The sequence below is a fragment of the Neoarius graeffei genome, chromosome 3 (assembly GCF_027579695.1).
Source record: "Neoarius graeffei isolate fNeoGra1 chromosome 3, fNeoGra1.pri, whole genome shotgun sequence".
Lineage (NCBI taxonomy): Eukaryota > Metazoa > Chordata > Actinopteri > Siluriformes > Ariidae > Neoarius > Neoarius graeffei.
The window spans coordinates 47,133,500-47,146,889 of NC_083571.1; the positions used below are offsets into that span (position 1 = coordinate 47,133,500).

The 13,390-nt window shown below is 42.7% G+C and overlaps 1 protein-coding gene across 1 annotated transcript in view; it reads right to left on the reverse strand.

Annotated features, from left to right (window-relative positions):
• Positions 1-4,810: 4,810 nt before the first annotated feature.
• The window catches only part of LOC132883369 (cytochrome c oxidase assembly protein COX15 homolog), a 51,024-nt gene continuing 42,444 nt past the window's right edge, over positions 4,811-13,390 (reverse strand). The window contains exon 9 of the mRNA XM_060916910.1: positions 4,811-7,515. Coding sequence (XP_060772893.1) covers positions 7,384-7,515 — 132 coding nt within the window. The 3' untranslated portion in view covers positions 4,811-7,383. The remainder of the gene's footprint in view (positions 7,516-13,390) is intronic.

The window sequence follows — 13,390 nt, forward strand, 5'->3', positions numbered from 1 at the left end:
GACATTTTTGGTTGCATACATATTCACCCCTACTTAGTCACTACTTGGTAGAATCTCCTTCTGCAATTGCAGATGCAGGTCTTTTGAGATATGGATGGCATGGTGGTGTAGTGGTTAGCACTGTTGCCTTACAGTAAGAAGGTTCTGGGTTTGAGTCCAGTGGCTGATGGGGGCCTTTCTGTGTGGAGTTTGCATGTTCTCCCCATGTCTGCATGGGCTTCCCCCACAGTCCAAAGACATGCAGGTTAGGCTAACTGGCGGCTCTAAATTGACCATAGGTGTGAATGTGAGTGTGAATGGTTGTTTGTCTCAGCCCTGAGATGACCTGGAGACTTGTCCAGGGTGTACCCCACCTCTCGCCCATAGTCAGCTGGGACAGGCTCCAATTTGCCCACGACCCTGCACAGGATAAGCAGTTGTGGATAATAGATGGATGGATGGCCTTTTGGGATATGCTTTGATCTTGATCAGCTTTGCATATTTGGATTTGGATATTTTTGCAAAATTGGTGAACAGGAATTTCAAGACTCGCCACAGATCTCCGTTGGATTGAGGTTTGACTGGGTCATTCGAACACATTCATGTTCTTGCTTTTGAACCACTCCAGTACAGCTTTGGCAGTATGCTTTTTATAATTGAACCTCCACCATGTTCTCAAGCCTGAAACAGGCTTTCTTTTTAGACTCTGCCATGCATTTGGGTCCACCCATCTTTGCCATAATCAGCCCTGACCAGCTTCATCAACATCTTAGTGCATCATGATTGTGTGGCTGGTGTTTTCAGGGTGATGAACAGTGTTGGGTTTTCATCAAATGTAGTGCTTTGAACCGAGGCCAAAAAGATCCAGTTTGGACACATTCGTACAGAGAACCTTTCTCCGTTTGCCTTGGTTGTTCTCTGACTAATGCCATCCTTACCTGGTCAGTCACTTTTGGTGAAATTATTAGTTTGATATCTCCAGAATGAGTGGTTGAATGCTTGTAGATTTTATATGGAATTATCATTGTAACAAGATTTGTTGGGGCGGCACGGTGGTGTAGTGGTTAGCGCTGTCGCCTCACAGCAAGAAGGTCCTGGGTTCGAGCCCCGGGGCCGGCGAGGGCCTTTCTGTGTGGAGTTTGCATGTTCTCCCCGTGTCCGCGTGGGTTTCCTCCAGGTGCTCCGGTTTCCCCCACAGTCCAAAGACATGCAGGTTAGGTTAACTGGTGACTCTAAAATTGACCGTAGGTGTGAATGTGAGTGTGAATGGTTGTCTGTGTCTATGTGTCAGCCCTGTGATGACCTGGCGACTTGTCCAGGGTGTACCCCGCCTTTCGCCCGTAGTCAGCTGGGATAGGCTCCAGCTTGCCTGCGACCCTGCAGAAGGATAAAGCGGCTAGAGATAATGAGATGAGATGAGACAAGATTTGTTTTGATAGCTGTTTGGTCTTCGTGATCCAGTTTGTTTAGGTATGCTCCCTGACAAACTCACACTCATGGGACAGTTTAATTGCACACAGAAGGACTTCATTCAGCTACTTATGTGAGTTCCTGATGGCAACTGTTTGTAAACATGGAAAATTTAAAAAGGTTGTAAATACATATGCAAGGCAGTGTATAATGGACTGCACACTGTCAGTGAAAGCCCAGGATTGTTAATAAACTGTTAATGATTAAAAAAAAAATTAACAAGCACTCATAAATCACTTTTAGGGAATTAGAGTAGAAGCAATTCTTTGTGAGGTGTGAGCTTCAATTATGCATGCGAGCATTTCTTAATAATGCACCATTTGAGTCACTATCACATTCACAGCAGCTATGTGGTTGTACCATCTTTAAGCAATGAAATCTAAGGGTTGAGATATGTGATGTTTACATTACAATGAATTAGTTCTAATCAGCTATATTCAGTGTTGAGAGGTGCGGGTATGCCAGAACACAACGAACTTAAATATGGAAGCAATAATTTTTGATTAACATCAGCCAGTATCGCGACTGAACCATATCAGTTTAACTTGCCCATTAAGGTAGAGTGGCGATGCTCATTTATTATTCAAAACTCCAATCAGGACAATTTATTTAAAGGTTTATGCAAATGCTCTCTTCCACATGCCACAAAGGATTGTGTGCTGCAAAAAAAAAAAAAAAAAAAACCCACACACACACACAACAAAGGTTCTTATCCTCATTAAAAAGAACATTTTCCCTCCTCAAGAAGGTTCAACGATGGTAGATGTTTCGACACAATCGTGTTACTTTCTGCACCATTTTTCTGTTGGCATAGGTGGTCAGAAAGAATGCATGTAAGGTATGTTGAGAGTATGGTATCTTGGCAAACAATTAATTAAATGAAAACTGTTTTGCGTTAAAGTTCTTTTGCTTTTTTAAACCAAACACCAACCAACATCTCTTAACTGAACGTCCTTGTATAAAAAGAAACTCCAATAATCCAAATATCTTTTGACATGATCAAATAAAGACTGGCTCTAACTAAATATTTCACAAAAGAAGCACACATTTTGTTTATTTCAGAGAAGTATTCATCCCCCTTGGTGTTTGTCCTGTTTTGCCGCATTACAAGCTGGAATTAAAATGGATTTTTGGAGAATTAGTACCATTTGATTTAAGCATGCCTAGCACTTGAAAAGGTGAAAATTGTTTTACTGTGATACAAACAATAATTAAGATGAAAAAACAGAAATCTGGAGTGTGCATAGGTATTCACTCCCCAAAGTCAATACTTTGTAGAACCATCTTTTGGATGTATTTTAATTGTAATGTGTACACTCTGAGCTGGAGTTACTCACAGGCATCTTCTGTTGTGGAGGAAGAGGGAAAGAAAAAAAAAAAGTTTCTTAACTAGTGTTGCCTTAAAGCTAGACTGCCTTTCAAAATTTTTCAAGTTGAGGTCATAAAAATAATTTTCCCTGACACCCAATTATTTTTGTTTAGTGGACCGAAAGCTACTGAATTCGAATCACAGACTTCCAATTTTATTAGGTTTAAAAAAAAAAAAAAAAAGAATTTAGAGCAACGTGGCCCTAAATTCTCCGCTATTTTTTCCTGCTTCACCATGACCCAATTCAAGATACTACGTCATGCATCACATGATGGGCTTTCCCCGTTCACGCAAGACATTGTGGGATACAAATTTGAAACAGGAGAGAAAAATGGCAGATGTGAGTGTGCGAATGAAACGTGAAAGACTGACTACAGTAACAGAAAGCAAGAAGAAAAGACGTTATGTTGCAAAGGAAAGGAAACGCAGGACCAAACTAAATAATATCGGCGGTCAGCGAGCACCTCGGTGTGATCAGCTGTTCATTTAGAGACAGAATGATGGAACTTTCAGTGCACGGTCAAGGTAAACCTGTAGATGGCAGTAATGCAACACTGTGGATGCCAGCTGCCATAAAACCCAAAAGAAGAAAGTAAACCTGCGCATGCGCGCACAGACTTCCTCTGTCTGCTTGACTGTGCGAAGCGAGCGATTTCATGCACGTTATTTGCTCGGGAATCCCTTCAAATTAAATAACTTCCCAGCCACAGAATGGCCTGCATTTTTTTTTTTAGATATTACAGAAATAAACATACAACAACCACATTTCAGAGGGAACTAAATTTCACCGATTTTATGAAATCGAAAGGCCGTCTTGCTTTAACTAAATGTTACAATCAGAGCATAATATTGTTTAACTGAGCAGATTTGCAGGGCTTTGATTCTGGTTGGCAGACATGCTCTTCTCATTTTCCCAAAATGCATTAGGTTTTGTTTTGCTTTGCCTTTAATCCCCATTTCAGCATCAATGGACAGTGTTGTTCAGGCAAAAATCGCTCCTGTGGTACCTGTTCATACTCGCATGAAAAAGTTAATAATCTGTTGTATTAACCATTTCTTAGGAAACAAAAAAGAAAACCATGTATATTTTGTAAAGAGATGACAAAAAAACAAACAAACCCACAACTGCTATGCAATGACAGGTGAAGTGTCTAAATTGTTGCAATGTCTGTAGTAAACCATAGTATTAAACAGATCTAATATTATGCCAGATTACTGGTCATGTATTACTTCCACTTTGGGTTCTCATAGAACAGCAATATCTGTTGCTACGTGAACCATGAGAGGCATGATGACTTTCAAAATTGTATTGTTTTCTCAAACAACTTGTGCCTTGTGCATTTAAGCCAGCATTAGTCATAACACTGATCAGAATCAGATCAATAAACCCCAATAACTTAATAGAAATGGACATTTATGTGTAAGAAATAAAACATAACATGGCATGCTCTTACAGGAAAATAATCAAGGACAGGGTGGGGTGAGGGGCGGCACGGTGGTGTAGTGGTTAGCGCCGTCGCCTCACAGTAAGAAGGTCCGGGTTCGAGCCCCGTGGCCGGCGAGGGCCTTTCTGTGCCGAGTTTGCATGTTCTCCCCGTGTCCGCATGGGTTTCCTCCGGGTGCTCCGGTTTCCCCCACAGTCCAAAGACATGCAGGTTAGGTTAACTGGTGACTCTAAATTGAGCGTAGGTGTGAATGTGAGTGTGAATGGTTGTCTGTGTCTATGTGTCAGCCCTGTGATGACCTGGCGACTTGTCCAGGGTGTACCCCGCCTTTCGCCCGTAGTCAGCTGGGATAGGCTCCAGCTTGCCTGCGACCCTGTAGAACAGGATAAAGCGACTACAGATAATGAGATGACATGAGGGTGGGGTGATGTGGTCCGATGTGAAGCGAAGTTACTCTTATTGACTATGTTCCAATAACAGCATGTCCTGGAATGGTTTTAGTCCTCTCATACCACAGTGATTTGCCAACAATTATCAATAAAGAGCATCCTTTTTAAGTGTTTAATCGTTTAAATTAATTGTAACTATAAATATTTAAGACAAAAAAAAAAAGAAAAAAAAAAGGCATCCTGTCATGTTACCAAAAAAATGGAAACTGCAAAGTCCTCTGTCCTGGAGAGTTTCCTGGGGTAGAAAACTAACTGTGACAAAAAGTTTACAGAAGCACAGTTGTGTTACAGAAAATCAAATTAACCAACACCTTATGACCAATCAGAAACGAGAATTCAATAGTGCTAGTGTCATTTTGCCAAAACATACAGAACTGGAAAAACTAAAGATTAATTCATGACTAATGTGAACTCTGATATGGTACATTATTATTATTATCATCATCATCGATAGTAATTGTGTGTGGATGTTTCTGGGCATGATTAACATTCAACTTAAATGTAAAGAGCATATTTAAAAAAAAACGGTATACATGAATAGTAGTTTTATTTACATTCTCATTTAAAAAAAAACAAAAAACACAACACAGCTCCTATTTCAAATCAGAGAATACAATGAGTGACCAAAATCACACTCAAGTCTAAATTATTCTGATTAATAAGATCCAACAACTTATTTGTATGATTTATAGATGGTGGCAAAAGCCGGCAAACTCTGCATATTTTGCAACTGGGAAAAGAGAAAACGTAGCTCATTATTAACAATTCCAGTGTTGTAGTCGAGTCACCAAACCTCGAGTCCCCAGTGTTCAAGTCAAGTCATTAAAAAAAATTTCGAGTCGAGTCAGAGAACAAGACCCCATCTGCACCATTTGACGGTGGCTGTTACTGCCTTTATGTGAAAGCGTCTCTGCTACTGTATTGGACTAAGGCCAAGTTTACATTAGACCGTATCTGTCTCGTTTTCTTCGCGGATGCACTGTCCGTTTACATTAAACCGCCTGGAAACGCCGGGAAACGGGAATCCGCCAGGGTCCACGTATTCAATCCAGATCGTGTCTGGTCCGGTGCTGTGTAAACATTGAGAATACGCGGATACGCTGCGCTGAGCTCTAGCTGGCGTCGTCATTGGACAACGTCACTGTGACATCCACCTTCCTGATTCGCTGGCGTTGGTCATGTGACGCGACTGCTGAAAAACGGCACGGACTTCCGCCTTGTATCACCTTTCATTAAAGAGTATAAAAGTATGAAAATACTGCAAATACTGATGCAAATACTGCCCATTGTGTAGTTATGATTGTCTTTAGGCTTGCCATCCTTCCACTTGCAAGTGGTAAGTGACGCGCATGCCCGATATGCGCTGGGATCACACACACAGCGGCTCAGTCCCGAATCACTGCTCGTGCGCTTCACTCGCGCGCTCTGTGAGCTGCGCAGGGCCGGAGTGCGCACCCTCCAGAGGGCACTCGCTGTTCAGGGTGGAGTGATTTGGAGCGCAGGATGCCTGCGGAGCCGAGCGTATCCGTGTATTGGCGTTGCTGTGTGCACGCGAATCGTGTATTGGCGTTGCTGTGTGCACGCGAATCGTTTTAAAAACGTTCATCTGATGATCCGCTGATACGGTCTAATGTAAACCCCACCTAACGTTACTGCTTGACTGCCCCATTTTAGTTAATAGGCTACAGATAAAAAGCTAGTTCATCACTCAGCAAGCCCCGCCCACCATCAACAGGGCAAATAACATGAGAGAGGGTTAACACTAGCTAGTTAATCAGTCAGCAAGCAAACCTCACCATCAACAGAACAATGAACATAGCGTGTCACTTCCTTCTCTGGGTGGAGTCTTACCAAATGACGATTGAAGTTCGACGTTGTCCCCATCGTCTCCTCAATAGTTCTACATATGGAACATATAGCAGTGCGTTTTTTCCCCACTGCACGAGAAGTCTCTATAAGCAAAGCGGACAATCCTAGAGGCTTCTCTCCAGGCATTTTAGCGCCATTAACGTTAGTTTGTTCCTGAACATGACGTATGAACAGGTGAATGTGCATTCTCTTGCACGAAATTAGTATAAAAATTAATGTACGAGTCCAAGTCTGAGTCATTAGTGCTCAAGTCCAAGTCAAGTTATGAGTTCTTAAAATCAGGGCATGAGTCAGACTTGAGTACTATAAGCCTGAAAAATTAATCTGCTTAAAAAAGCTGGAGGACATGTAGATATATAAATAAGCTCTAAATAAATTAAGCTTTTCTTTCAGTGGACTGAATAGTAACTGAGGAGATGAAAGAGGTTGTGGGTGTGATGATAGAACATTTATATCAGGAAAGGGTATGCAAACTTTTGCACTGCATAATAAGAGCCATTTTATTTGTGCTATTTGAGAATCGTGTGACTGACTTAAGGGTGGCACTGGTATTCTGATGAAGTCAACGTAATTCATGTTGAGTATGACCTGCCGCGTGATCGCAAACAACGTTTATTATCTTCATTTCAATAAACAAGCTGATAAGTTACATTATGATAAAAGATTCCATCACCACATTGACTTAAATGCATCTGAAATGTCATGAAATACTTCTGAGCAATCTCAGAACTTACTTCCTGTCAAACACAGTGACTTGTATCGATATACAGTCTTGATCTGAACAGAGGCCGAAAGTGAAGGATTACTTGGCCACCTTGCGGAGTTCTGCAAGGACCCAAATGGCAAAAGTAAGTAGTGCGACGGATCCAGATTGGTGTGTGGCTGCCAGGGAAGTGGGCACATACAGAAGCAAAGTGCTGATGCCAAGAGCCACCTAAGAAACAGACAGACAATCAAAAAAGCAGTTCACCATTTCAGCATTCAATGGTACAAACAAGGCGGGATTAGAGTATCATGAGGCTTGCTCTTTGATATCTTCATTTCCTGTTGACCAAAAAAAAAAGACAACCTACAAACACCCATCAACCCTACACCATTCTGATTACTGCTTTTCCTCTTGGCTTGTTACTTTTAAGGCGGTCTTTTGTTTCAGCAATGCACTATGGGCTGATTCCGTGGTTGGTAAAGAAGGCAACTGGACTTGCTTGAAATCCTTGAAGAGGTTTCACCTCTTCATCCAAAAGGCTTCTTCAGTTCTGTCTGACTAGTGGGGAGTTCCAGGTATTTATCCTCTAGTGGACCAAAAGCAATCCTAAGGAGAGTCATTGAGGTCACCTGGGTCGTTGAGTCATCCTGTAGGTGAGAAACTTGGGAGGATCTTCTACATACACAACATTCCTATTGAGGTTTTTCACCCACGTGACCAAGTCATGTGATGCATCGTTAGGCTGCCATTTTGGACGTCACGGCTCGAATCAGTTTGAATGCGAGGAAGGCGACAAACAAAAAACATAAAAGAAAAAGGAGCGAGATGCAGAAAACACCTTCACTATCCAGCGACGTAGGGCATTTACAGGGTGAGCAGAGGGAGAAGTATTTGCAAAAACTGAGGTTAACAGGCTTAGAGAACGACGTTTACCTGCTTCCACGAGGATTGTTCACTGACGTACGGAAGTACACGAAGCCCTCGTCTTTACCTGACTTCGGCCCACAGGATCTGTATACCTATGTCGTTAAAAACCCATCGCCATACACAGGTATTGATCTGAAAGCGTATAAGAGTTTGGATGCCTACAAATATTTTGTGTCAGGCTGGGTAACATGCCTACATCAGTGGGTCGTCCCTGGAGCCGGTGGTCGCCATCTTATTACAGCTAAGGTTTGTTCACATTTTCATTTACTTTCGGTCCTCAGGATAAACAAAATGTTATTAAATGTCATTGAAATAACTTCTTAGTCTGTTGAGACATGGCCCGTTATAAATTTGCTGTTACCAGGCAATGACCAAGAACTGTATTATTAGGGTCGGTGTCTGTGTTGTAGCAGTGTACTAGCAGCTAGCTGTTAGCACTAGCTAATGTCAACAACATAGCTAGTATGTTACTGTAGCAATGTTTACGTTCAGTCATTTGGATGACTGTTAAAACCTTTCAGTCTCAAGTTTTTCCTTTACTGTATTTACTAGTTTACTGTAATTATGATCCGGCAGCTATTTACACCAGATCCAGTGTAAATAGCTGCCGGAGCGCGCTCCGGCTTGCTCCCCCTCAAATTAAGCAGCGTGCTCCGGCTTGCTCCCGGAGCACTCTGGGAGCAAGCCGGAGCGCGCTGCTTAATTTGAGGGGGAGCAAGCTGGAGCGCGCGCCGGAACCTCGGCCGGAGCACTCCGGGAGCAAGCCGGAGCGTGCTGCTTAATTTGAGGGGGAGCAAGCCGGAGCGCGCTCTGGAACCTCGGCCGGAGCACTCCGGGAGCAAGCCGGAGCGTGCTGCTTAATTTGAGGGGGAGCAAGCCAGAGCGCGCTGCTTAATTTGAGGGGGAGCAAGCCGGAGCGCGCTATTTACACTGGATCCGGTGTCTGTAGCATGTTTTTTTTTCAAGCTGGTTCTCCCTCTCTGTCTGCAGCGTTAGTATGTAGCTTGACCTTCAAAATGGCGGACACCGGGGCGTCACGTGACCCTGTGACGTCAGGTGAAAAACCTCAATACATTTCAGACCCAGTAACACTCAGGCAGAAATTGGTCCACCGTAAGGACAAAATACCCAGACACAAAACAGGAAAACGTTGTGTACGCAATTCAACGCAGTGAGGAATGCACAGACCTGTACATTGGGGTAAAGAAACAACCGCTTCACAGGCACATGGTTCAACACAGGACAGCCAGTTCCTCAGGCCAGGACTCTGCAGTCTATCTTCATCTCAATAACAAAGGACACTCATTTCAAGACTGCAACGTATGCATTCTAGCCAGAGAAGACCGGTGGTTTGAAAGAGGAGTAAAAAGAAGCCATCTTCGTCAACCTGAAACAACCATGAGACAACCTGAGACACTACTTATCAGCCACCTACAATGCAGTCCTTGGCACACTTCCCAGAAAACTGAATACACATCCACACCAAAATTCAGCTGACTTCAATGACTCACATGATGGCAGAGTGTGCCAACAACCCACAGATCACCCTAATGACCCTCTAGGCTGCTAACACCGTTCACACCCGGCCCCCATTGGCCTACACCTACAGGATGACTCAACGACCCATGTGACCTCAACGACTCTCCTTTGGACTACTTTTGGTCCACTAGAGGATAAATACCTGGAACTCCCCACTAGTCAGACAGAACTGAAGAAGCCTTTCAGATGAGAGGTGAAATGTCTTCAAGGATTTCAAGCAAGTCCAGTTGCCTTCTTTACCAACCACGGTTTACTATGACCTGGATGGCTGAGAACCTTCACAGACATATGGGCTGATTCCTACACCTTTTGCTGAGATGTACTGAAAATAAAGAAATTAAGCAAGGCTGGGTTTCGAGCTAGTAATTTACATGCTCAATACATCAGACAGTTTTCATTTGCCACAGCTGTCTGTGTCCAGCAGCCCCCCGAAAAAAAAAGGGGGGGGGGGGGGGGGTGTAAAAGGGCTGGGCTAGCTATGCTGTCTGGGTGAGATCAAATGATTGTAGGAGCAGGGAAATGGTTTGTTAGTCCAATATCCCTTTTCCACCAAGGCGGCTCAAGGGGCAGTCCGGAGCCGGTACCTAATCTTAAAGCAGTTTTTTGTGTCTCAACAACCAAAGAACCAGCTCTTGGTTCGAGAGCAGCACCAACATTTTGCTGGTCAAGAACTGCTTCAAGTCAGGGGCAGGATTATCATGAGCAAAAAGACCAACAAAAACCTTGTAACTGGCATTATATTAAATTACATAGGTTGTGTGGCATCTGGTCTGACTAATCCAGTAGTCCATTACTGTTATCGTTCTGTTTGATAAAGTGGAGATGTATACACTGACATAGCCCAATGGTGGCTCTCCAGCCTGTGGAAAAGCAAACCGGTTCTTAAAGGTTCACAAGATGAACCAACTCCAAAATCAGCACCAGATCAGAACTAGCATCCAGTTTGCGTTGGTGGAAAGGGGGTACATGTGTGTGTTACACTGCCCTATGATGCAACATGAGCAGCAGTTGGCTGGCTTCATGCATCTTGGAGCAAGTGTGAGCCTTCGCCCTGCCCTGTTAGTCGTGGTCATATGACAGGTTAAGAAGGGGGAAGAAGAAAAGTGAAAAATGGGCTGGACCAAAAGGACTAAACCATTAAGAGGGGGTAGCATGACGAGTCAAATATACAGTATATAAGAAGAGGCTCATTACACTGAACATAGTCACTTGTCTTCTGGCTTTTATTGACTTCCAGAGTCAGTGACAGTTTTATCCACTAGAGGTCACTTCTGAGCACCATTTCTAATACAGGCAGTGTTTTAAACAAATACAGTGTTTTGCAAAAGTATTCACCCCCCTTTGTGTTTGTCCTGTTTTATCGCATTACAAGATGAAATTAAAATAGATTTTTGGAGGGTTAGCACCATTTGATTTACACATGCCTACCACTTTAAAGGTGCAAATTGTTGGGGGGGGGGGTTTCCCCCCACTGTGACACAAACAATAATTAAGATGAAAAAACAGAAATCTGGAGTGTGCATAGGTATTCACCCCCTTTTGTATGAAACCCCTAAATAAGAGCTGGTCCAACCAATTCACTTCATAAGTCACATAATTAGTTGATTAAGATCCACCTGTGTGCAATCAAAGTGTCACATGATCTGTCACATGATGTCTGTATAACTCAACCTGTTCTGGAAGGACCCTGACTCTGCTACACTACTAAGCAAGCAACATGAAAACCAAGGAGCCTCCAAACAGGTCAGAGACAAAGTTGTGGAGAAGTATAGATCAGGGTTGGGATTTTTTTTATTTTTTTTTATGACCCAAACTTTGAATATCCTACGGAGCACCATTAAATCCATTATAGCAAAATGGAAAGAACATGGCACCACTACAAACCTGACAGGAGAAGGCCGTCCACCAAAACTCACAGACCATGCAAGGAGGGCATTAATCAGAGATGCAACAAAGACACCAAAGATAACACTGAAGGAGCTGCAAAGGTCCACAGCGGAGATAGGAGTATCTGTCCATAGGACCACTTTAAGCTGTACACTCCACAGAGTGGGGCTTTACGGAAGAGTGGCCAGAAAAAAAAGCCATTGCTTAAGAAAACAACATTTGGAGTTTGCCCAACAGCATGTGGCAGACTCCCCAAACACATGGAAGATGATTCTCTGGTCAAATGAGAGTAAAATTGATCTTTTTGGTCATCATGGGAAATGCCATGTGTGGCGCAAACCCAACACCCTGAGAACACCATTCCTACAGTGAAGCATGGTGGTGGCAGCATCATGCTGTGGAGATGTTTTTCATCTGCAGGGACAGGAAAGCTGGTCAGGACTGAAGGAAAGATGAATGGTACTAAATACAGGGCAATTCTGGAGGAAAACCTGTTTGAGTCAGAGGTTTGAGACTGGGACGAAGGCTCACGTTCCAGCAGGACAATGACCCTAAATATACTGCTAAAGCTACACTGGAGTGGTTTAAAGGGAAACATTTAAATGTCTTGGAATGGCCTAATCAAAGGCCAGAGCTCAATCCAATTGAGAATCTGTGGCATAACTTGAAGATTGCTGTACACCAACGCAACCCATCTAACTTGAAGGAGTTGGAGCAGTTTTGCCTTGAGGAATGGGCAAAAATCCCAGTGGCTAGATGTGCTAAGCTAATAGAGACATACCCCTACATGTAGGCATGTTGTGTAAATCAAATAGTACTAACCCTCCAAAAATCCATATTAATTCCAGCTTGTAATGCAACAAAACAGGACAAACATTAAGGAGGATGAATACTTTTGCAAGACACTGTACAGGTACAAAATGGTGTGCACCAATTTATTTTGCTATGTTTATTTTTTTTTAAAGCACATCTGGATCATCATGCAGGACACAACTTGGGGTAGGTTTAATCCCAATAAATAATCAAACAAAAATGTTGAGATCACACCCATTTCTGGTTTAAATGGGCAACACACTGAAAAATGTAATCTGAATGCCGAGTGCTTCAGCAGGAACAGACAAAAACCTTCCTTCCTTAACCTGCGAATCTCCCACAATGCACATTATTTAACTGCTCATAGTTTAGCACAAATTAAGTTTTTGGGTTTCTCCTCCCTTATTTTCTGAGCTAGCAGTCTGAATGTGCAGGTCAACAAGAGGTTATATATAACTGTGTTTACACAATGTCAATAAGTGCTTATGGCAATTTATATTTCATTACATCTACACACAATGATTGATTAGTACATGAATGAATGAATGAATGAATAAAAATAAATAAATAAATAAATCAAATAAACCTGAAACAATCATTTACTTACAAATGAGTGGTTGGATACACTGCTAGCTGTGGAAAAAAAAATCTGAAGCACTGTATAATGGAATATCTAAATTACACTCAGCCACTTTACTAGGAACACCCATGCACCTGCTGGTTTTATGCAGTTCTCTAAATCAGCCGATCCCTTGACAGCAGCACAATGCATAAAATCATACAGATACAAACCAAACCAAGAGCTTCAGTTAATGTTCACTTCAAGCATCAGAATGGGAAACATTGTGATCTCAAATGCCCCTTTTCCACCAAAGCAGTTCCAGGGCTGGTTCGGGGCCAGTGCTTAGTTTGGAACCGGGTTTTCTGTTTCCACTGA